Here is a 25,927-nt window from a genome sequence, read left to right on the forward strand (position 1 = left end):
CAAATAATAATTGATCACACTGAACTAAAACTTGTTTGTCAGGAATTTAATTATAAAAGCATCTATGTGCTCCTTAAAAAATAATTACTGAAGCTCTACAGTAAAGTTAATATACACCAACACTGTCTCTCAAACGATGAGACATGTAATGAGGATCATCACTGTAACTATGATGCTCTCCAGGAGGACTCACACACAAGCTACAGAGAGAAACCACATTCAATGACAATTACACTTTATCTTCCTATTTTAAGCCATCATATATAAGGTCAAAAGTGAGTCCTGCTGCAAAACAATTCAGTTAGTAACCAAACATGCTCTTCCCATTATCTCAATCCACAGACTGAAGTGGTCTGTATGTAATCTTCGATGGATGCATCTCAAGTCTACAGGCTGAAATGAATCCCAATGATGTGATGTGAAAATTGAGGTACATTGTAAATTAGTGTACTGGTTACTGGTTTCCTATCCTTCCAGCCACTTAATTGCATTCAAAAGACATCCCAGGTGTAAACCAACAAACAAGCTCCTGATTACATGGCAAGAATGAAAGCTAGCAGAGCTCAGAGGCCTGAGATATCAGTTTCTACATAATGACAGGGTTTATTAATGGAGAAAAAACAATTATGGCTTTTCTAACAGAAAAAGAGAGAGACAGAGAGAGAGAGAGAGAGAGAGAGAGAGAGAGAGAGAGAGAGAGAGAGAGAGAGAGAGAGAGAGAGAGAGAGAGAGAGAGAGAGAGATTTGTTAATATAAGTGCATGGCTCCACAGTCTACCTGTTTATTTATTTCCCCGCTGTGTCCAGTTTTCACTAAATTAATTCAATTTCAGAAGCTGAGATACCACATATTCACATTTTTACTTTTAATCTATTACTTACTAATTACTAAAAAGCGCAGCCTATGAGGGAAAGTGGAGAGTGCAGTGCGAAGAACTGTGAGAGAAGCGTTTTTTAATGTAAGGTTTCATGCTGGTAACATTAGAGGAAACATACGTCCCTGCCAGGATTTAAACAGATGTAACCCCGCCTTTATTTTCCACAGTCCTTTACGGTCACCGTGTCTCTCTCCTCCGTCAGTACCGAAGGTAACTCCGTGCGTAAAGCTGCTGGACACCAGACACACACCGCGCGCTTTCAGCCTCTGTTTCACTTCTCTCGAGACTGAAACTGCATAAAAGCATTCCTCGAGGTTTTCAGTAAACAACCGGAAAACAGTTAACGATTTAAAGCGTTTTATTTATTTATTTATTTATTATTTATTTATTTATTTATTTTCATTTGTATGTGTTTTTGGCTCTCGGTGGCGCATTTTTTCCCTAACAGCCTGTACGTATGCCTCGCACCCTCTCGGTAATTCATAAAGAGTAAACAATGTGCAAAGCAAATGAAGGATACAGTGGGAGTTAACTGTGGATACTCTTGGATTTAACAGTCGGTGACTGTAAAAACAGAGACTCAGTCAAACTTATGGCGTGAAGGTAAGGCATTTTTTTTCTCTGTGATGTGCCAAACTTGGCAAAGAACAATATAATCTACAGCTTCAATCACTCTATAGCACTAAATATTGCCCTAAGATATATATGTAAAAGCATTTCGGTCCAGCAGTAGTCCAGTGCTACCTACCAATGAAAAAATCGGGGTGATACAAAATGATTTATTGGGTGTAATTCCTGTGTTATTAACGTTCAAGGTGAATTTGGCGCTGCTGTTGTGAGACTATTTGTAGCTGAACAGCAAAGCACGTTTTGCACATTTCAAAATGAGTCCGTTTATGTGAATCAGGGAGTGTGTGCCCGTAAGCGCACTAACAGTGCATGTGTCACATAGGCTACACAGTTATGTATTATAAGGAGGGTTTTATTTGTAAAACAGGTCGACTGTGTTGATCCGGGTTGGCCTTTAATGTAAATCCAGCCCAGGAAAAGTGCTCTGAGTGAGCTGTAGTTTATTTCTTGAGATGTGACGGTGCGCCCGTGTCAAGCTATCCTTCCCAGCCGGCGGTGCGCTGATTTCAGATCTGTTTGTGCCTTCCAGTTTGTAATTAGTGCTGGGTTCTCCAGAGGCAGCGCTTCTTGCAGGGCAGGTGACTGCTGTTCTGGCTGCACAACCCGTCCTGTATCCTATCAACGCTCAATGAGCAGCTTTAACAAGTTAACAACAGCAGGCAATATAAATGTGATGAAATAACGGGATGGTTTATTATCTGCAGCTCCCCTGATAAACATGTCATGCTTACAGCGTATCTGTGGCATTCAATAGACTTTATAGTGGCCTTTTCATGCTTGATGGTATTTTAATAACCTCTTTTCATTTTTCTTGATTCATTTTTGCTGAGATGTATCTTGCCTCAGTATTTTAGTGCCTTCTTGTATGTGGTCATTTTCCAAATAACAGATGATAGAGAGTGATGATCATGGTGATGCCGATATTGATAGTCAGCTATATAGTTGCTTTATAATGAGTCAGTAACAACTAAGGACAAAAGGGGGAAAGAAAAAAATGTGATTGGCTAATGCAAAACATTGCCAAACCCTGACTCATAAATCCAGTAAAATATGAAATATAAAAACTGCTTTGACATTTGGTCAGCAGCTGTTCTGTCAGTCAGCAGGTATGTTTCTCTAGACAGCGCAAACATTTGCACCATGGTCATAACACCTGGCTGCCAAATTGGTGCTGGCATGAAAAAGGACACTGTCAAGCTTTATTTGACAAGGGAAAATGGGTTATGTCAACTCCACTCAGGCAGAATTAACAATTTCAGTGCTTTCTTAATAGAAGAAAGCAAATCCCAAGTGAAAGCATCTTTAGTTATATATCTGCTGTGACTGGATGTTGTGTCCATTTACTGTCTAGCTAGTGACAGTCTTCGGACGCACTGTTCATCTATATGGATTCTACACCTTCCTGCCTGTGATGTACCGCACCTCATTGTGTGGAAAACAGCCTTGCCTGAGCTGCCTGATGCAGCGCTTGTCAAGCCCAGCTGTTTGACACAAACAGCTCTATTGAATCAAATCCCTTGGACGGTTCCTGAGAATGATCCGTTCAAAAACAGATATTTATCTCTGTGTGAATTGAATTAATATCAGGAAATTATAATACAAATGACTCAGATTCCAGAGCATCCCATATATGCAGAGCTGCTATCACTTTACCTTGAAAGAGATTGGTTTACATGAGGATATTTGCTGTACATGAAGGTGCTACACTGTCTTTAAGTGGATAAGGCACATTATTAGCACAATAGTTAAGGGGTTTAAAGCCAAATCACTTGATGCAGCTGGTCAGTCAATACTGACATTTAAATTCAACACACTGCTCCCAAGAGAGTTTACATGCATTCAACAAAAACAACACCGTATCTCAGCCTGCGCTTATTAAATCCAATTACAACCCAAACAAAGTTGTTTGTTTGTGTGGCTCTGGCATCCAAATTTGATCCAACCTGTGAAAATACAACTTCTAAACAGACAGATCTGAAGGCTTTTCATTACTGAAACCCCACATGTGCTGAACTGTGGTGGTCCAAGAACAGAAACCATGAGCATACATTACCAAAGCTTTCAAAATGTTACATTACTTCCATTTTCACAAAATGCTACATGAAGTTATACGATGAACAAAAAGGGAATGTTTTTTTTATCTTTTCAGCAGTGGGCCATTAAACATTTATGATATAAATAAACTCTATTGGAAAGTGAAGTAAATGTTTACTGCCTTAATGCAGGTTAACTGGTGTCATGTATATTTTGATACTTACAGAATTATGTGTGTAGCTGAAACTATATTGATAAATGTCAAGGTCCAGAAGCACCTTCTAATCATGCCGCTGTGATAATGCAGGTCTCACACCAGACCAAGAATGTGAAAAAGCCATTGCTGTATCCCATAGGTGAAAATAAAGCAGATGAAAAAAAGCTTAGTTGTTTGGACCAGAATGAACAAAAAAGGCAAGGGAGTTGAGACAGTGACCTTTGCATGTTCTGGTTCTGTCTGGAACATAAGCAAGCTAAGATGAAATATAGATAATTTATCTTTTCAGCAAAACCAAAAGCATACTAGCCGGATGCCCCGAGTGACCTCCAAATAACAGACAGTGTAAACATGTTCCCCTTAACCTAGCGGTGGAATTCTTGCATATTTCAGAAAAGTCACATGTGACAGTCCACCAGCTTCATGGTGCAGTCACTATTGTACATCTTACAGTACATATACAGTGGTCATGTGGCTCAGGCAGCCCCATTGTCTTTTGACAAGTAAATCATTTAATTGTATTGGATCTATGTGAATGTATCCGACTGGCCTATGTTCTCTCTCTCTCGAAACCCATTCCCCACCATGTCAAATACGTCAACACTCTGGGGACTAGCACCATCACTGAAAGGATGGAGGAGCCAATTAGGTCCAAAAGCCAATAAGAGATCCATCACGATCTGGTTATGCTCCAGGTTATAGTTATATGCTGAGAAAGTTATGTCAGCTGGTTGGTCTGTACATTAATGGTGTGTCCATATTACATATTGATCCACATGGAGCATATAAACAGTTCAGTGTATTATGTATGAGTAGTAAATGTAACCCTAAATGAGTATGTTGCTTGTATTTTGTTGGATTCAGTGGGTTCTGTTTGTCGCTTTTTCACTGAATATTAATTTTTTAGCACTCATTATAATTGCCATCACACATATTTTGCTTCTGAGTTCCTACAGGAGTTACACGGTTAGGTGCACACACACAGCATATTCTTTGCCTTTACAGTGCAGTCTAAACATTTGAATGTCACTAACACCTTCACAGTTTTGTATTATATTTAGAAAACATGCATATGCAAATGCACAAAGTTGCCAAAGTGAATGCCTAGCTGTTACAAGAGTAACAAATAACTTGTGCACAGCTACTGCATCACCACTTTCTGTTTAATTTGAAAAACAGCCCATTGGTTTTGATCGTTTAAAGCAGGAGCAACAGGCACTCCAAACTCAAGGTGCACAGAAAGAACTGTGAACCTTTCCATGACTCTACCTCACTGATCCAGCATGGAGCCACACTCACACACACACACACACACAATATTCCCCTGAGAGGTGTGAAAGTGCTTTAGCTACAGTTAGGCTACCCTGTCAGAGGATATCAGGCACCCCTTGCACAGCCACATATGAATGCATGAATGCACATGTGCACTGCATACAGACACACATGTACAATGAATATCATTGAACAGGGAATGTCCTAATTGGCTTTGACTCCTGTAGACCCTGATAAAATCTCAGAGGTATATGGCTTAAAAACTACTTCCAGGCCCATAAGGGAATTCTTTGAATGTTCCAACAAACTATCTGGACCAGTGGCATGACAGACATTGTGCAGTGAGTGACAGGATGACTATTAGAAGAGAGGAGAAAGAATGAGATTAATAATAGAAATAAAGAACAGAGTTTCCCAAGAGAAATAAAATTTCTTCCCAATTATCCTGGTGTGTAGTGTGTTTGGTCTGAACACCCTGACATGTGAAGGTGTAGTCCACTGAAGAGTTTTTCCCCATAGACTTTAAATTAGTAGCACGAGTTCCAGATCATTCCAACTCCAGCAGATGGTGCTTGACACACACAGACCCTTAAGGTGTTGAAAGAAACATTATTTTCACGGCTCACTCAGAACTACTGAATCTTAGCCTTTAAAAGGCCAAAAATTAAAAGGTGAAAGTGAGATGATGTGTCAGATTCAAGCTTTGCGTGACATGACTCATGCGTCACTTTTCAACAATTTTTTTTTAACCTCTTGTGTCAAGTGCCAAATGAAGCTGGGGTTGTACTAAACAGCATTTCAATGGCAGCTTCCTTGACATTTTCCTCTAGAGTCTGGGAGTCTTTTGTTTGGTGAACAAAGCAAGGATAGATCCTCCTGCCTGTACTGTATGACCTTTTGGTCTTAGCTTTGATAAATTATTGTCCAACCAAATACTTTCTTAGCAGCTTCTAATCTCTGAAAAGTAACACCTACAAAGAGCACAGCTTTGAAATAATCTACAGCAAGATCCTCAAAGAATTAAACAAGTGAGTGTCAAGGGCAAGTAATGCCTAACAAGATGAATAACAATTCCTCATTAAGGAGGTTATATCTGCCCATTTCAGCTCCATTTTGTGATTTTACCAAGGGTACAAGGATTGCAAATACACCCTCTGGAGATCAGAGGGAAACAGTGGAGAGCAAAATATGAAGTGAATTCTATATTTTATTCTATTTTTTACATCAACATCCAATCAAATGACTGCCTGATGTAAAATGGTTGCTTGTAGAGCCAACCCCAATGAGAAAAAACACTAAACCTGGCAGTTCCATTACGCTCGTAGCCACTTTCAACTAATTGTTTTTGGTTCTCCGGTATAGACTGGGTGGTTGCTTGCCAATTGTTCTCACCAACCCCCCACATAACCATGGGAAGCCATTTCCTGCAGACAAGCTCAGCTGAGTGCACACTGCCTCCCCAAAATGAAACAGCAGAGAAATGAAGGGAACTAGTGGCTGGTGAAACAGGTCAACAACCACTAAGCATCAAGCAAGAGTTTCAAGATCAAACCAGGATTCATAATGTGAATATTGGCCTTACAATTTTGTCAGGGGCCAGAAACATGATCCCAGTGCTCAGATGCTCATGTTCTTCTGTCTCTACTGGATGTATTTGCTAATAATATGGTGATTTTATTTGGTCACACTCAGACTGTTCACCTGGTGCATTTTTAATATGGTAGCTCTGTTTTCACATAATGTGTGATGCCACAGACAGATACTGACAGATACACTCCCTGAGTGATCACAGAGCAGCTTGAAAGTAAGTGAAACATCTCTTGTGTAACTGGTAAAAGTGACAACCACGAGACAACAATGCAGTTTCTGTTGTCACTACCAATCCGTCTGCCCATGTGACCTTTTTGGAAACTAACACTTGTTGCATCTCAAGTCCCACTGTGGTCTGTTAATTCTGTTGCTCAAAATCAGATTTTAAGAAGTTGGGTTACACTGTGGGCATGAAATCTCACACACACAAACATAACACAATAAGCTGTGTTTGCTTGTAAACATGCTGTCACAAGCCGAACATTTGTATAGGCAAAGATAGTAACACAGATACCAAAACTTTTCATTGAAAAGAACTTTCATGGAAGAGTGATGATTTTAATATAATGTAAATTACACAATAACTCACAAGTCACTGAAATTTTTCTCTCCCCTCTTCTCACTTTGTTTGAAACCTTGTATGTCCACAATTATCCACAAGGAAAGTGATTCAAACTGTGTCACATTTTCACCCATCAGTTGTGGAAATTGAGGACTGGGAGTGTGACCAGGTTACTTCTAATCTCTTCTTTGACAGTAGATGATGATAACGCAGCGGTGTGATCACAATTTACCAGCAAATGTGTTAAACAGACTGTATCTCTGTGCAAAAGGACATAGAGGAGATTGAACACATTGTTTATATTTAGCTGCTGCTTTAAAAATCGACTACAGAAAGACACAGGTATCACGGTATCCATAGTTTTTATATCTGCTTATCACTAGAGCAAAGATTCTTTCTGCCTGATTGCATCTCTTATCCCGGCATGGCCAACAGCACCATCCAGGTCAGTATGGGGATAGGCAGGATTATAAACTGCCTCAGATGACTGTGCAGTAAGCTCAGTCATGGATCAGGAAGGAAAAAACCCTGTTTTATTTACCTCACCTATTTTATAAACAACACAGTTGCTGCAGACAGGTACAGTAGAACTTGATTTACCTGGGGCTTACAAGCCTCTGTTGAGCAGGGGTGTCAGGAAAAAGCAGGGATAGAGATGCTGTGAATGTCTGGATGTTTGTGTGTTTGTGCACACACACACACAAGCAGCCGTTCTTACATGTGTGTCTGTATGTTTCATAATGTGTAATGGAAATGCAGCCAGGGGTGTGTGTGCATGCAGCATGCGGCCTCACAAGAGACAAGACCGGTTGTTAGGTCGGAGCTTCCCTACAACCTAATGAGGTCGATGGAGGCTTGTTACCAACCTCCCTCTCCTCTTATTCTAGTGGGCGGGTGCTCTACTATTTTCCCCCCTCATGCCTTCATTTAACATAACATTAATAGTTAGGTGGAATTTGTTCCTCAAAGCTTTGGTCATCACGGATGAAGCAATGATGCATTTTAGTTAGCCTCTTATGCCCATCTCTCCCTTTCTTTAAATGTTTTTTTTTCTCTCTATATGACTTTTCTTGACACTTCTTGGATCGTCTCCAATATTTAATTTGTTTTCACCTCTGTCTGACAGCATCACCATGGTGAAAAGTCCCTTGTCAGTGTTAAAATTTGTACACTGAATGCCATTTCCAGTGATACAGGTTATTGCATGTGTCAGTCAAATAAACAGCTGAATGGTCCTAGTTGGACTTTTTTATAAGTGAAGACAGGTATTTTAATATCCTGAATGTCTTCTTCTTCTTCTTTTTCCTCTTCATTTTCTAATTTTGCAGTTTGAGTATAAAGGTGTTAATCAGATGCACCATACCTGAAGATAGATTTGATTAGTACTCATGGATATAAACACTTTCCTTCATTATTTTTAGTATGTTTATTATTTCTAAGAACACAACAAACTGTGGCATAGTGGTTTGCTGTCTTTGATATAAAAAGGAAAATGCAGTATATGTCTCATTAAATATTCACCATCTTTACATTTTTTTGTAATGATAACCATTTATTGCCCTTACCCCAGAAGGGTAAAAACCAAACTGAATGAACCTTTATGGATCTTTCATAATGATAAGTGCAGAGACAAAAGGCCCATAATTGCAAAACCAAGATAATGACACAGTAATTGCTGCTCTGAATGAGCAGGTTTATTTTCAGCACAGTAAAAGTCATAGCAGCTACCACCTACTCTGCCAGCGCGTACAAAAAGTGACTACAAAATTGCGGTGCCTTGCTTCTTCACTTGTATGGCAACAAAAGAGAGCTCCTTTCCGAGAAAGGGAATTCACAAGATAGTCATTGAGTTTGCCAGCATCAATTATTTTGACCGGGCAACTAAGAGGGCTGTTGCAGATAGAAAACTAATTAGGATGAAGGCTATCGCAGGGTAGAATCAAACACTTTGATAGTATTGACACAGTGGTATCAGCTTGAGGTTTTGCCTTCCTTTTGTATAGGCTGATACTGGGAATTAGGAAAAGATTTCATGTTGCAGGACTCTCAACCCTTTGAACTGCAAATGCTTATTATCTTATCTACATAAACAATTCTATGAGGATAATCAGGTGTGAATAATTGGTGTAATCCATTTATAATCGACAATTACCCTAATACATTATCCACACAAATTTGATTTATGAATCCACTATAAGCAGACACTTCCAGTTGGTTTCAGTTAGGATAATTTCCTTTTGAGACTAGTTTTTAAATATGATGCATTCACTGCTAGTGGTATCATAATGCTTCTAACATAAAGAGAACATAGAGAAAAGAGAGCAAAACAACACTAATGAAGTGCATCTTGTATTGCAGAGGGATAATGAAGGAGTTGTAGTAAATGGTGTGCTTCTGTTTTATGTAAATGCTCTGTTTGTGCACATGTGTGATGTGTGTGTGCATCATGAAACCGTACATGCATGGGTGCGTCCATGCGTAAGTGTGTTTGAGGCGACTTAACAATCAAATTTCAGGGATCTAGAGTAGCAGAGATTCAGTACAGCCAAATTGTTGATTAAATGAGGCTTATTGTAAGATAAACAGTGCAGTTTATTGCAAGGTTTAATAAAGTGATGACTGCATCCCTGCTGCATGACTGGATGAAATTAGTACTCAACTACAAGGAACTGGCCTGATTATTAGTTTTTCTCTACCTGATGCCAATTCACAAACCGTTTAAAGTGATTGGAGATTTGATTGCAATTACAAAACAGTTGCTATGTATGGTGCACTGTAAAAAAGGTGAATGTTAAAATACTATTACCATTGTAACTGGCAGCAGTAGAAAGATTACAGCCAAAAAATAATAGTGTTCAAGTTTTATGTAATTGAAATAATTTGGGGTATAATACGGTTGTTACAGGGGAAGGGGAAGCACAAACTCTGAATTAAATAAATTTTTGTGCAGGATTAGGGATTTATACAGTAATTATGGTTGAGCTATTTTTAATTAGGAGAAACTTATAATTGCTGAGTAAAGTCGTGCCTATTTTGCTCCACCATAACTAAATTATTTTACCCCATAATCATTTGCCCCATTATTGCAAATATAATTACGCTATAATTTGTTGGCTGTAATCTAAAAGTGCACTCAGTAGAGTGCAGATCTCCACCAGGTGTTTACAGTCAAGATGGCGGCAAAAATAACAAAAACAGGGATTTATTCATTTTGTATTCTGCCTAACTTTAGTGGATCATAACGTATGGAACTAATCTGCAGATGCTCCAGTTCAAGATGACACCAAACTTTTCTATGGATGTAAAGTCTGAACTTTTGAGCCATGACCATGGCCAAAATGTGGCCTGCAACAGGTAAGCCTTGTTTTTAGCCTAGCCGATTGCCAAAAATGCCTTTTGCTATGTTGTAACACATATTATAAAATGGCAAGGACTGCTGAAAAGATGAAAGTCTAAACTTTACGATCGGCTCATAAGGAATCTTATGAATATTTATTTAAAGCCACAACACAACCCACTCTCAAGGCCCCGAAATTTGGCATTGATTGATGTGGCAACAAAGCATGATTGGTTGTCCCTAACGGAAACAAGATTCCAAATTGAGGCAGTTGTTGATCACTTGCATCCCCTACCGACCAGTTAAGAGGGGTGAAGAGTCAGCAGTCAATGGTAGTATAAAACAGAGCAGTCAATGGCATTATACAATAGTAACTGCAATAATCAATGTAACATAAGAGGTCCTGGAGCAAACAGTCATAAATAAACACAAAAATATTAGGCTGATGGGTCCAGTAGTATGCAAGATTAACTGCGGACAGATACACATACAGAAAGACGCAGAACCAAAGGCAAGATCCCCTCCAGGCTTATGCCTGGCAGAGATAGTAACATGGAAACTAGTGAACAATAAGAAACACCCATATATTCATACTGCTATAGTAGCCACATTAAAAAAACAGAAGACTCAATCTGTATAAGTACCATACAAGTACTATAGAACAGCTTCTACCCCAAAGCCATACGAGAACTGAACACTGCCAAACACTGACACTGACTGTCTGGGACCTGTGTGACTATCAGTACTCCAAAACTTAAAGTTACATTTATAAAACACTGCACAAAAGTTTACATTCCAACTGCACTTTTGTGTGTAAATATTCTACTCTAATCTATGACCTGTCAATTCTTCTGTAAATGTTTGTGTCAGATATTGCTATTTCCTCTCGGAGTGAAATTCCTCACTTTATCTGATGAAAGAAAGCAAGCAGACAAACCCTGCATGGATGATGTGTAGTTACTGGGTACAAGACAAACATCCTCACTTGTGGTTCTTATCTGCTTTTGTTGGACAGTTGAGGCCAGAGAGCTCACCAGTCTGCAGAGAAAAGCCTTGTCACTACTGTGGAAATCCAGGATAGTCAGATAATGCCTCCTGCTTTCATAGATCAGTGCTGGGGTCACCTGGGAATAAGAGGATGCGGTTAGATGTGAGACTGAGGGATTGTGGGTAGAAAGTGAGGTCATGCTATTTAAGGATTATATCCAGGACAGGTCAACTGCTCACAATTCGCAGGTCAACTGGTTGGTTATTTAACCTGTTTAATGACGAGAGCTGCATACACTGTAGCTGCTGCTCAGTAATCCATCTGTTTAATATTATTAAACCTCAGTATGTATATATGAAAGAATATATTGTAGCAGAAATAGCTCTCAGTGTGCTTGTTATATCGTAGTGTGTCTTTCTTGATACTGGTTGTGCTGTGTTTGTGAGAGAGGGACATTTTCAAAATTCATAGTGCTTCCAATCCACATTAATTGATTTAATATACTCCAAATCCTTAAATCATTGCCTCTATAATAGATAGAGGTGTAAAAACATTTATGCATTACGGCTCATCAGTCGGGCTGTGCCCATTGATCGCATGTAGCATCTCAAAGACCCCGTCCTCAGGGTCTAGTTTCCAGCTTTCTAACTAACAATGAACAGTCTTGATGCACAACAATGTTAAATGACAATGATAAAAATGATAACGGTGGCAGATTTACTCCTTGAAATACTTTTTGAATTTTTGAAACAATGGCTCAATTTCACACAGAAGTAAACAGATTTATAATTTCTGACCGGCTGCTGCTAGAATTACAATTGTCACTAGCAGAATTTATCTCTTGTAGGTAGCTCTTATGCCAACTCCACAAGAGTTAGCATTAGAAAACTTCAGCAGCCTCTTTTTAAAACAAAAAACATGAAAAAGGGTCTTAAATATGCAAAAATATGGATCTTCCTGACTACATACATGATTTACTTAATGCTAAAAGACAGGCTAAAGTTATCTCAGGTAAAAAGTTAGCTTCCTCACCAGCCATGATTCATGTTAAAGACATGTAAAGAAAGAGCAGCATTGTTCTTGTATTGCAGAGTAGAGCTTGTTAACGCTAGTATTCACATTTTCAAATATGATTTACTTTTATATGAGAAAGGATTTTAGGATGATGACAATGTGTTTGACTAACATAATGCTACACCAGCAAACAAATTTTGGCAGAAGTTACTGGAGTGTAAAATTCCCCAAAGCCAATACAGAGCAGGACAAGAACCACACAGATAAATTTTGCAGAGTTGTAGTGTCTATAGTGGTTTGTTATACCACATCACCTCATTTTCTAGTCTATATAATATGCATTAACTTAAATGGCTTACCCTGCTTCCAGTCTTTAAGCTATGATAGGGTCTGGCTCTATGTATCAGTGCTGCTCAGTAATGAAATTGATCGATCTTCTCCTCTAAGGCCGAGTAAAACAGTAAAAGTGTATTTCTAAAAATGTCCAAGTGTTCCTGTTCCAGCCTGCAAAGCAGAATTTACAACACTTCATATCATGCACTTGTATTACAGTCATTAGTTTTTATTATCCACCCACAGTGTACTTTCTACAGTACCATGTATAACTCAACAGTATTGAGAGTCTGAAAAATTGAGTCTGTGAAATGATATTCGTTATTTCCTATTGCTGCTTTAGACAGTGTTTCTGAAGTGCAAAGAATGCTTGTTGCCCAGACTACCCTCATTTACAACCAAGCACAAAGTTTGCAAGTTATCATTCTAAAATTTGTCATGCTGTTTTATTACAAAATTGCATTGTGTGACATAAATTTTGCTCTATCAAATCAGGCCAGCAAGATGTCTGCTGCTCTGCCGTCTTGCTCTTCCCGAGAATGAACAAGCCAAATCTTTGCAATGTTATTGTAAGTCTGTCAATTAGACTGAAAACAAATCCACATGAATAAAATATGTTTGAATTTTGATTGGATTTGAGGAGATATTTGAAACAAAGTGTAAACATATTGTAGCACACTGCTTGCACAGTAATAAACATTAGTTTTTAATATGTTTAATCAGCGTGTGTACATGTATTTGTAATTGTGTGCACTTCTACTATATGTGCTTTTACATTTGTGTATGTATGCTGGTGTACATAAAGTTAAACCATTATTTAAGCTGAAACTTTGAACTTGAGCCTTTTTTTCTAGATGGTGATTGATTGTTTTATACATTTTATGACTTACTGGGCTTACTGGGCTTTCAGTTCTCTGGTTTACTGGCAGCACACACAATGCCCAAAAAAGGTCCAACAGTTGGAGCCAAAATAATTAAAGCACAAACTCACACTTGTATTACAAATCAACTGGTGCAACAATTTTCACATAATTTCAGCTAATACTCAATTTAATATTATTTTAGCAATGCTTTCACACTTTGTTTACTTTTCTGGCTGCTAGTTCTGTTTTACAGAACATGAAGAACACCCACTAGACTACTTCAGTTTCTATCTCCATTGTAAACTCCACTTTGAAGTTAAAGCTCACAGTCATATTCTGGTCATTTTATGACTCTGAGTTTGCAGGTGAGAGTTTTCTTACCACCAGCTTATTGGCTGCTGTTCTTAGTTACACTTCACATGACACAAGACGAAGGATAGCTAATTACTAGAGAGCTTCAAAAGATAATACATCATGACAGCAATGTGACATTGTTTGCTTGTCTTCAGCCATGTCTTCTTTGTTTGAGCATCACAAAGTGTATATGTTTGTTCCAATACCGAGAGCACATGCTGAAAGGTGTTTTTCAAAGCAGCACTCAGAAAAATAATTACCAAAAAATGCTATAAATCAGCAACACAATTAAACCTTTACAGCTATGGAATGGCCAGGTTGTGCTCTGAGGAGGTAAACCTTCTATTTATTGCACCTTTTACATTATTCATTTTGTAAAATGATGAAATTCATTATGGTTATTATTTAATTTTTCAATTTGTGCATCATTTACACCTTTTATTTGACAACAAACAATCCAGGTTAATGGACATAATATCCAACATGGACCACCAGGACACAACATTTCCAGTGTTATTTTTATGACATGATGGTTGTTCATCCTTATTCTATGAAAAGAAAAGGAGCAGAATGGACTCAAGAAACAATTAATGTTACTTTTTTATTTCAAAATGCAATCAAATCAGTAATATATAAAACCAAGAAGGTGAATCAAATATAAAATTATACCTGTATAATAAAATATCCTGCTTTATTTGGAAACGTTACTGAGCAGCCTTCAATTGCATTTGCTTTCTAAACCGGATTTGACACCTCTGTAATTTCATGAGGCAGTTTATTTCACTCCATTGCACCGGCATATATAAAGAAAATTACACATCCTAGCCTTACATCTATAAAGTTCAAGGTCTGTTGGTTCTGGCATTGTGACAGTAAGGTTTTCCTCCCTTCTTAAAATAGTCAAGAAAGTACATAAGGACTCTACTCTTCTCTAAAACTATGAATTTGATGTGCCCTGTCCTCAAGTGCACACAAGCTTGAAGAAGTGACACCTGCCAAATGACTCCTACTGAATCATCCAGCATTAGCTCAACTCTAATAGCTTGCTTTGTGTTCTTTGAAGTTTCTGTCTCCTTATCGTTGGCCCCATGCCATGAACTAATCACACAGACAAAAAGACACCAAAAGGGTGGCTGTGGCCCAGGAGGTAGAGCAGGTCATCCACTAATCAGAGGGTCGGTTGTGCGATCCCCGGCTCCTCCAGTCCTTGGGCAAGATACTGAACCCCAAATTGCTGTGAGTGTGTGTGTGAAGGGGTAAGCATAGAAACATTGTGTGGCGCTTTGGATAGGAAGCGCTGTATCCTGATGAGCAGGTTGACACCTTGCATGGCAGCCTGTGCCACCAGTGCATGAATATGTGTGTGAGTGAGTGACTGTTGGCATGTATTGTAAAGCGCTTTGAGTGGTCGATAAGACTATAAAGGCGCTATATAAATGCAGTCCATTTACCAGACCAGGCAGTAGGCCAATTGCTCAGGCATTCAATTCATCATTCAATTTAGCTTTCCTGGCCAGGTATCTATTTCTGGCATTTTGCCTGCTCAAAATCTTCAAAACCAAGCACAACCCTGTGTCCTTAGCCTAGTCCTGCCTGAGTGTGGTAGAAGTCATTTAGGATTTTGCCCAAACCAATCACTGTGACTGATGTACACATCCGCTCGATGTCATTTACAGTCGACACAGAAGCTGTGTTAGCAGCTGTGAGCAGTGGCTTAGAGCAGTAAGCTGGGTGTTTGTCATGTGGATTGAGGTAGTATCTAGTTTGTGATATGAGTTTGTAATGAGTAAATAATTAAATATCCATTTAACTCTTCACTCTTCAACTATTTCATTGTCACTGTGTAGTCCAAGCTGTGTGGCTATTAAGCTTTCATCTTCTTTTTCCTTAATCCTCCATCAAAATATGAACAATCATAATCACTGAATCCTCCCAATCTATTTTCTCAAGTACCACAGGGGCCAATTGATAAGTTGAACTTTCTGGTCTTACTGTTCTGTTTCAGGAGCTTTTATTTCAGTCAGTCAATTTTCACCAGCCACAATACAGCAGCTGTGTAGGCTGTCACCATGCTTGTTTGGATTCTGTCTCAGGGACCGTTTAGTGACATTCTCAACCTTACAAAGACACTGATTAGCTCAGCTGTTTCTGCAGCCAGGAAAACATGAAACTTGTGAATCAAATTTTAGAAGGGGATTCAGAGGCCTTGAACCAGGCTAGTAGCACCTCTTTGTCTGATAATCAGGTCTTTACCTTGCTAATCATTTGGTATTTACTATATTATATCTTTGTACTTTTGTGAGACGAAAATGCCATACCAATTACATGACAAGACAGTTCAGTCTAATTTTAGGGCTGTGTCAACACTGCATACTGCCCTGGGAACTCCACAGGTACTGTAACAAGCTGACAAATCTCTACTGACCTCAATCCACATGTCCCTTACTGACAGATAAATCCACACCAAGAGGCATCGACTTGGATAGCAGAAAACCATGTTTGACCATGACGAAGGACTTTTGTAGGTGTAGTAGACAACTTATACAATCTGCAACATATAGCTATGGAGTCTAGCAAGATTTTCTAAAACCAGACTGAAAATCAAAAAGCTTTTGTTGGTGTTCTCAAATTTTGTATTTGAAAGCATCCTGTGCTCAATCCATGATTATCTTTCTTTGTTGGTATCTTACAGTTGTGTGGCTAATTCACCCTCTCCAAGTGAAATCTGATTATTTCTGAATAATGGCTTTTAAGAAACAAACAATCCTTATGTCCTGGAAGAACCTTTTTGTACACGTTTCTGGTACAGTGGGTGAGAACATGATCACTTATTCGGTGCTTAATCACCTCACTGTGTGATACATTTGCTTTATCAGTCACAAGAATAAAATCAACAGAGCAGTGGGATTTGTCACAAACACAGAGCAGCTTGGCAATCAATTCGGTCAGACTAATTTGTGTAAGTTTGTATAAGCAAATAAATATTAACAGGACATTCACCAGGCTGGTGGGTAGTCTGTTTGCTTCAAATATCAAAATACTGAAAGCAAAATAAGTCTTGGAGTGTCAAAGTCACAAGGTGAAAAATTGTTTTCCCACAGAGACTTCTGTGCAATCCCTGATTTAACTGGATGACCTCATAAAACAAGTGGCAAGGGTCGTGAGTGGGAAGCCAGTGAGGGATTATGTCCTTGCTGCTGTTTATTGTAGGTGCCTCTGCGTCTATGTAATGTACACACACATTCTTTTAAATGATTTTTAAATTCTTTTCATTTTTAAAGTTTGGTTGACTAGTCAAATCAAGCTGTAGCCGAAGTCAGGATATACAAACAGAAACTAGAAACTACAAGATTGCCATAGTGACACTGAATTCAAATTGGACACATTGGATCATGTTTTAGCATTCAGCTTACATCATTGGCCCTGACCTCAGACTTACCTGTGGAGAAGGATAATATTATTAGTAGTAATTTTTTTTTTAATCATTATCAGGTACAAGTCACAGAGGACGTCATTTATAGAATAAAAGTTGTGCAAAGCAGCAGGGAGAGAGCAGAGGTTTTTGTTTATAAGCAAGCACCAGCTATCAGCCCAGCAGTGAGAACAGTCTCACGTACTGTAAGTAAGGAAGTAGAGCGGGCAAATAAATAAGATTAGACAGCGCAGGGCATCTGCAGGGTACACACACAGACTGGTGCCCCAGAGCAATGCTTACACATCCGAACAAGAGCACTCTTCCCTCACTCACTCCCTTACTCTCTCTCTTTCTTCTTGCTGTTTCTATCTAAATCCCTTTCCCTTCACTCCCTGCACTGAGGCTGTCCTCTGCCCTCCTCTAGTAACTTCTCTAATTACAGTTTTTCTTGATTGCTAAGACACATTTCTTGAAATTATGCTCCATTTCCCAAAACTCCAAACACAAATGCATAACTGCACACTTCAAAAACATCAAACTTCCATGTCAAAACCAAACTGTATTGCATCTGAACTAAACTTTGCCTTCAGACATCACATAAAAGCCATCAAATACACAAACACTACAAAATAGCCATTATACAAAGGTGGGATCAATTCAAAACACTACCATAAAAACCTGTTACTGCAATGAACATCTCTATATGATGAACACAATATAAAGACACAATGCATGTATAAATTTTCAAAATTTTTAATTCCTCAATGTACTGTGGTAAATTAAACTGAATTTGAGTGAAGAAGTAAATGCACTGTAAAAATATGCAGCTGATAAAGAACTTGGAATACAGTAAAATAATTTCCATGTATTTACCAATGTAAACCAATGAAAAAAAAAACAGTTGTACATAAAGAAAGAAATCACATTTATTGTGTGTCAGGTCTTTGTGGATCCATTGTTCCAAAACAAGTGAACTAACCCATTGCCCTGTTATCTATCCATCCTGAGGTTCTGACTGGTGTGTGAATATGATAATTGTGTATGATAATTTTGACTCTTAGCTTTTCCACCTGGGGAATTATGTGTTAATTGGGTTCCAGCTGTGATGACTTGAGTTAATGATATTGAATGCCAGTGCTTTCAAAATGAGGACATGAGTGAAAACAGGGGAATAGTGTTTAGGGTTTTGGGAAATGGATCTATCTTTTGGTAGATGGCATCATGGTTAGGCCTAGTAATAGTGTGTAAACGATTGAGAAAAACTGTAATTTAGCTGACTACTAGGCTTAAAAAGTGCCATTTGATGTTGTTCTATATTCTTATTTTGCTCTAAAAAGACATAAATTGTTGTATGATCATCTCAGCAATGAGAGTGAATTAACACAATCTGAATAATAAACATACAACTACTTCATGTCTTTGCATTCCTGATCAAGGCGGAACAAATGTGCAAACCTCCGTGAAAGTATAAGGTAATCTAATCAGTGCAGTGACATTCAGATGTACTGTAGGTTAGATGTACGCGACCCTATTAAAAAATTCACAAATTACTAAAAGGGTCTGTCCTTCACAAATGAAATGTGTCCTGATTGCAGAGCTTTCCAAGGACTTCTGAATAAGAACACTTTGTGCTTATATGAGGCTGGAAAGGGCACACAAGCATCTCTAAAGAGTTTGGCCTTCACAAGTCAACAGTTAAGCAGATAAATACAAGTAGAAAAAAAGTCAACATTTCTGTTAAACTGAGCTCAAGGGCTCCATACAAAGCTCCAGGAGGTGGTGAAAAGCTGTTGGGTACCAACCGTAGGCATCTGGCACTTGCTACAAGTACACTGATCAAGAGATGAATCATTAAGGATAGCATGGAGAAAAGCACTGCCTGGAAAAAACTCAAGGCAAAACATGGCTTCACATGTCAGGTTTATTAAAGGCAACCTGGATGTATGTTCCTGGATGTATGCCTCTGGCAATATATTTTGTTGGCAGACAAGACAAAAGACATCATGTTAGAAACAAAGAAAACACTGCACAGAAACACCTATTCATGAAACATACAGATAGCGTCCTGGTCTTCTTTGCTTCCTCAGGATCCGGACAGCTTGCGGCCACTAAGGATCACTTCAGTGTTGCAACCCTGTCTTATAATGTTTGCAAACGTGATTGCTGTCTGGATTATGTTCACAGGCAATTTTTTTTGCATGAATGAAGCACTACATTTAGTTGTAGGGAGAAGGTCGGGTTGGATGGCAGATGTACAAAAATCAGGACGTTGACACTGAAGACAGGGGTTCCCATCCTGAGTCCTGTGTGTGGTTTGGTTTAGGCAACAAAAGCATTTCAGTTAAGGTTAGAGAAAGATTTTGGTTTATAAATATGTTGTGTTGAAAGTCGCTGCTGACTTTGTTTACTGAATTAAACCAAGACCATCTTTCCCGAATTTTAACTAAGTGCTGCCAGTACCTGAACGTAACCATAAAAAGTTTAGTAATGGAGTAGTTATTACCTTTACAATATTTCTGATTATGTTGACAGAAAACATAATCTGGAAATCATTACATTTTCTTACAAAAACATATTTTCTGTTGCAATTTAGTATGTTATTTCTAGGAGACAGGGTTGTATGTTTGTGACCTAAAAGATAATGGAGGATGGGTCAAACAAGTTTTTAAAAAATTTTCAAAAAACTGTCTTGACTTGTGGTTGGAAACATGTCACTTGCGGGAAGCGAACAGCAATCTCCTGTAGCAAAGTCCATTAAGTCAACTTTTTGCAAGATAGGATCTAACCAACCACCCAACCTGCCACCTCTGAATATGTAAATTTGTCACTGTATATAGATGTAATCTGAACTGCTTCACTTCTCCGGGTCATAATTACTACGACCGCTAGATGTCGTCTTTCACTCAAATGTAACTATAAGTTGTTTTTGGCGACTGACATTACAACGAATAGTGTCATTTTTCTTGGGAGGACAGGATCAAAGAAAATTAGGATTTTGGAATGGCAAAGCCAGAGTGCTGATAATAGTGTGTCACCTGAAGGTAATCATGGAAGATATTCTAAATATAAAATGTACTTAGTACTGATAATGTTCTCAAAGTTAATTAAGAATTAGAAAGTTTTTTGTGTCACTTTTTGTGCAAAAACGTCTGTTCCATGTGCACATGCATTTTAGCGCAGAATACATCTGAAAACTCTTACTACTCTATACTATTCATTCATTCTTTAACTTATTTATTTATTTAACCAGATTTTACAGTAATGTCTGCCAGCCGTCAGCAGGTAACAGCAATAGATAACAGTCATAACCTTACAACTAAAGCAAGTTAAAATTATAGTACAAAACAAAAACAATCTATAGAAACCATTTCAAGAGTAAGAAAATAATTGTTGTGTTCTGGAAACAAAATTAAGTGCAGAGATAAAATGAGTTAGATGTAGATGGGATTTGAAGAAAATTCCAGTCAGCAGGAGCAGCTGCCTGAAAGGCTGTAGAATCAATTATGGTGTGAGTGAGAGTGGGAGGGAGTGAAAATGGAGCTGGAAAGTGGGGAATGACAAACATTAATCTAGACAGGTATGAGGGAACTGCACTGCTAAGGGTTTTGTAAAATAAGATGTGTATTTTTAATGTTATTCTAAAAAGATGAGACATACAGCTTCATTAAGTTTGCAGAGGAGTGGAGAGGTTTCATAACATGATCATGGTAAATCTGAGATTTGAAGGATGTTTATTGTCAAATTTACTGAGAAGTGATTTAGATAAACGGCGAATGCCAATGTAATCCAACCGAGAAATTATGTAAAGTATACAGATATAAAAGTGCACAGACTAGTATAGCTTCCTCTTGCCAAAATCCCATAGTTTTTCCAGGAGAAGCTGAATTAATTTAAAATTTAAAATTTAAAAATCCTCTATGTCTACTCCAACTCCAACAAATTCAAGGGGTTTCAGCTGGGCTATAACAAGGTTATAAAAGTGTTCACAGTGATGATGCATAATGATGCATTATCATGCTTTCCTGTCTGGTAACCTAAGTCTGTTTAAAAGTCACATGTGTGGTTATACTCATTCTTTGATTAAAAAACAGAAGACACATTCAGTCTGCTCTAATGAAATGTGTTGCATTTTTCTAGCACAATACCATTAATTAGGGTTTCCTAAATCATGGTGATCCATCTGTCAGTGGAAGACAGTTCCATTTTCCTCACAAATACTGACACTAACAAACCTGACATTCCTTTTTTTCTCATTATTTTCAACAACCTCATGTGCAGAACCAAACCAACAATGAACTCATCCTACTCCCAAGTATAATATTGAAAATATCCAGCCAAATCCTTTAAGCACACTCAGTGGAGTTTTTGACCATTAGTAGCGTCATGATGCAATATTTCAGTCAGTTGGTGTCTCTACTAGAATGTTAACAAGGATGCATGAATAAATGCACGAGCATGTGAGTGACGTGGTAAACATTCCTGCCAATTGCAGAGGGCATGCAAGTCGCACTATTCTACCGATCATCAGTTGGTGGAGTTTATGGGCCGAGAAATGTAGCAATTTGCATGGAACAGGCAGGTAAGAAGAAGACGGCTAAAAATCTAAACATGGACAGTGCAGGTTTCAAAAGATTTCAACAATGTTAATGAGGATGGAAATGCACTTTTTTGTTTGTTCAGCTTCAAGGATACAAACAATGCATTTTGGGTAGAAACACTGAATGTAAACACAAACTAGTGTATTTGCTTGCAAGAAAACTGACAACTTTGCGATTTTTTTTTAGAAAAAGAATGATCAATATACCAAAAGAGTGTTTTTAATGAGTACTTGTTAAACATGAGTCAGAATTCTGTGGACTGGAGGGAATTTTTAACTTTATATATATCACAATATGTTGTACTGAATGTAGACTTTGTGTTTTTAAGTTTTATACACAAGGTCACTCTCAAGCAGCTGCAAAATTAATTTCTACCAGTTCCCTAAATTAACTTTAGCTTTCCCCCCTAAGTTCAAGACACCATAGTTTTTATAGTTGTAGTTTCATCAGATGGAAATATGGTTGATGCCTTCTACATCATTGTACATACATTTGGGATCTCCATTATAATTTAAAATAAAGATGGATCCATTACTGGGTGCAGCAGGGTTAAAGAGATTAATATCTAAGTTTTTGTTAAGCAATTACAGGAGTACAGATTATTACCAAGTGTTACATTTTTATTTCTTCACTAACTCTATGGAAACTTTCACATTAATACAAGTACAAATCCAAATGCAATTTTCTCTCTGTGTGTCTTCATGTTTTGCAGGGCCTGTTCTTGGCCTTCGTCACTTACAGCTAATGGATGTCTTTACCCAGTATGCCTATAATGACAGTTTCTACGACAATGGAACATGGGGCTTCAACGAAACAGACCAAGAACAAAAGCACCCATACAACTACTATGCCATGCTGCTCACGCTGCTCATCTTTATTATCGTCTTCGGCAACGTGCTAGTGTGCATGGCTGTGTCAAGAGAGAAGGCTCTGCAGACCACCACCAACTACCTGATCGTCAGCCTGGCTGTGGCTGACCTACTGGTAGCCACACTGGTTATGCCCTGGGCCGTCTACTTGGAGGTAGGAGAGCAGATGCGCACACACACACACAGACACACACACACACACAGACACACACACACACACACACTCTTTGTACATACTCGAAGAGACATAAATAAGCTGACATGCCCTATACAGCAGACATGCTCTCCCTATTGCTTTCTCAACCTCTTTTTCTCTGTTTATCTTGTGTCATTGGACCAGGATTAGAAAACAAAAGTGGGGATAAATGAGAAATAAGGATTTGCAGACTTGCAATGTAATAGCTATAAGAAGATTCATACCATTAATAAAACATAAGAGGGTAAGCTCTGAAAGCAATTAACGCTTCACTTTAGGAAAGAATATAATCAACTTAAAAGACAGAATTCAGTTTGGCATTAAGAGGTCAAAGATAAGAAAGCATTTTAAACATATGACAGGTATTTATACGAAAACTGGCACCAGTAAAATAATGGTGAATAAAGGGTTTGAGCCAAGCAAGCTGCCTGCAGTTATCAGCAGGTCAGAGGCTCAAGGTGAAACAAGGGTGAAGGTTAATGTGTTCACATCAGTATTGTAAATATCAGTCCTGCAGTGGTTAATGTAGCAGCACTATGTGACAACATCAAAATGTCAGACCAGTCCGTTCAGTCAGAGGTCAGATGTTTATGAATAATTCTTCCTAATTCTGGGATACATCATTTGGCATTCTCGGCTGTGTGGGATAATGCAGACCTGTTTTTTAAAAGCAGTTATGACACATAAGTGCCTGCTAACCAGTGCAGCCTAAAACAGAACAGAGACTGAGGTCAAGCATAAAATCATCTCTAGTCTAAGAAATCAATAACGAACAGGATGTGGGCTATCTTTTGGAAAAATATCTCTCTATCTCTCCGTCTTTGCTCATCTCTTCTGTCTATCTACGTGGTCCTGGGGTTATTTCTGACCATCAGGCTTTAGGTCACGCTGTCTGATGTTGAGAAAGGCAATCTAAGACTACAGGGACTCTAATCCTCCTGCGTCTCTCAGTGAGCCATAATGATTATCACTCTGATCAGATTACAGTGTATAAATCCAAGGGATGTCATGGTCTCTCCATGTCACTATGTATATTTGTTTGTACATACAGAACAATGGTGATTGGAAATGTGTCACACAGCCATCATACAGGAATATTAATACTTTTGCTATTGGCAAGTATTAAATTGCTATTCCAATGCTGTTGCTGTTACCGATGAACAAAAAAAGACTTTTTTTGTGATCATTGGCAACAATTATCAGACTTTAGTTTGTTTGTCCATAAGGTATACAACCAGCATAATGTGTTTGTTTTTATCAGAATTATATACTTGCTATCTCTTTTGATGTGGGCAGCTGGGTAGACACAGAGGGAGCCTTGATCAAACCATTTTAGAAAAGTGGGAGTTGAATTTTAACCAGCTCTTAGCTATCAGAGCTCCAAGTTGTAACATATAATATTCTCAATTAAATATTAATGTTTATATCATAACAGAAAAGTGAGTCTCTGATTATGTTAAGTGGTTTGAATTGCACAGATGTTTGTTGCTAACTGTTTTTGTTCATGGACAACACATTTGGACTGTGATGAGCACTGGAACCAAACTGAAGAAAGTTGTAGTACTGTGTGTGTTTTCTGAGCAACCCTATCGCTTCGGTATCAGACGATTGTGCAAAACCCCAGATCATGTTCAATTTGATTGTTTTTAACCTCCAGCACTATGGGGTTTTTTTTTTTTTGTTTTTTTACACTTTGTCTAAATTATTATTGCTTTGGTTAAGGCATATAAACTATGATTAATTTATGGTTATGATTAGGCAACATTGACATATTATCACCATGGTGAACTTGTTAGTGAGCAGTTGTCTATGTACACATCCAGCAGACATATAGCAATATTAGAATTCATTTGGAGTTATGTTTCTATCCACCTGGTGAATGTAAGTCCAATATTCACTCTCTTTTTAGCTCTGTCTTTGCACTCCACCAACTCCTGAGGGAAATGCTCCACCACACTCACCAGTCTGTCAGCTGTTTGGTGCTGAGCAGGAGGCAAACAAGGGGTTTTTAGAGCATCTTCGCAAAAAACAGCTGACTGCTGCTACCGAAAATGACACTGATGAGAGCGGTGAGAGTGAACCAAAACAGTAAAGTTGTGGTACAAAAAAACAAACAAAAAAAAAGCTTAAGGATGCTGAAATGCTCTGCCAGACTGAGGGGAACAGCACAGTCTGGTGATAGTCTGTGGGTTTAGGTATAAGTGACCACTTTCAAATACAATGTAAGTAGTCATGTGATCCCCTGTTAATATAAAAATACAGATTATAGCCGCTTTAAGGGTAGGAAAAGATTGTGGTTATGTTTCATAATAAGGCAACAAAGTCCAGTCTCTTTGTGTTGAAAGGAATCATTCAGTATGGATGTCATTCTCAGGGATATTGGGTTGTTTTTGGAGACATATTTGACAGTTGTGTTTCCTGTAACCTTACTTTGTTAAGGACATATAAACATCAGTTTACAATAACACTTTTATAGCTGCTGTCTTGTTCCTGCTGGAATCTCCTGCTGTTTTTTGTGTTAAATTTGGAGAAAGGCCATCAGTGTCACACAGTCCTTTCTTACAAGATGAGGACAGGAACAAGCATGAAAAATGGTTTAAGTTATAGTTTAGGTAGTTCAACAAATATTTTGACTGAAAATGTGTCCTCTACAATAATTTCTCATTAAACTTTAAGCAATTTGGTATGTCTTAGGTGTTCTGTTGGATAATCCCTGAGATCATTTGTAAAGAAACTCTGAAACAGGATACTTGTGTGGTCTGTTGGTTCATATAGGAT

General features: G+C 38.3%; 1 protein-coding gene across 1 annotated transcript in view; it reads left to right on the forward strand.

The window, feature by feature from the left end:
* Positions 1 to 425: 425 nt before the first annotated feature.
* Positions 426 to 25,927, forward strand: part of drd2a (dopamine receptor D2a) — a 40,783-nt gene continuing 15,281 nt past the window's right edge. The window contains exons 1-2 of the mRNA XM_067594720.1: positions 426 to 1,480; positions 22,797 to 23,107. Of these exons, the coding sequence (XP_067450821.1) occupies positions 22,829 to 23,107 (279 nt within the window). The 5' untranslated portion in view covers positions 426 to 1,480; positions 22,797 to 22,828. The remainder of the gene's footprint in view (positions 1,481 to 22,796; positions 23,108 to 25,927) is intronic.

This window comes from Thunnus thynnus, chromosome 7 (genome assembly GCF_963924715.1).
Source record: "Thunnus thynnus chromosome 7, fThuThy2.1, whole genome shotgun sequence".
Lineage (NCBI taxonomy): Eukaryota > Metazoa > Chordata > Actinopteri > Scombriformes > Scombridae > Thunnus > Thunnus thynnus.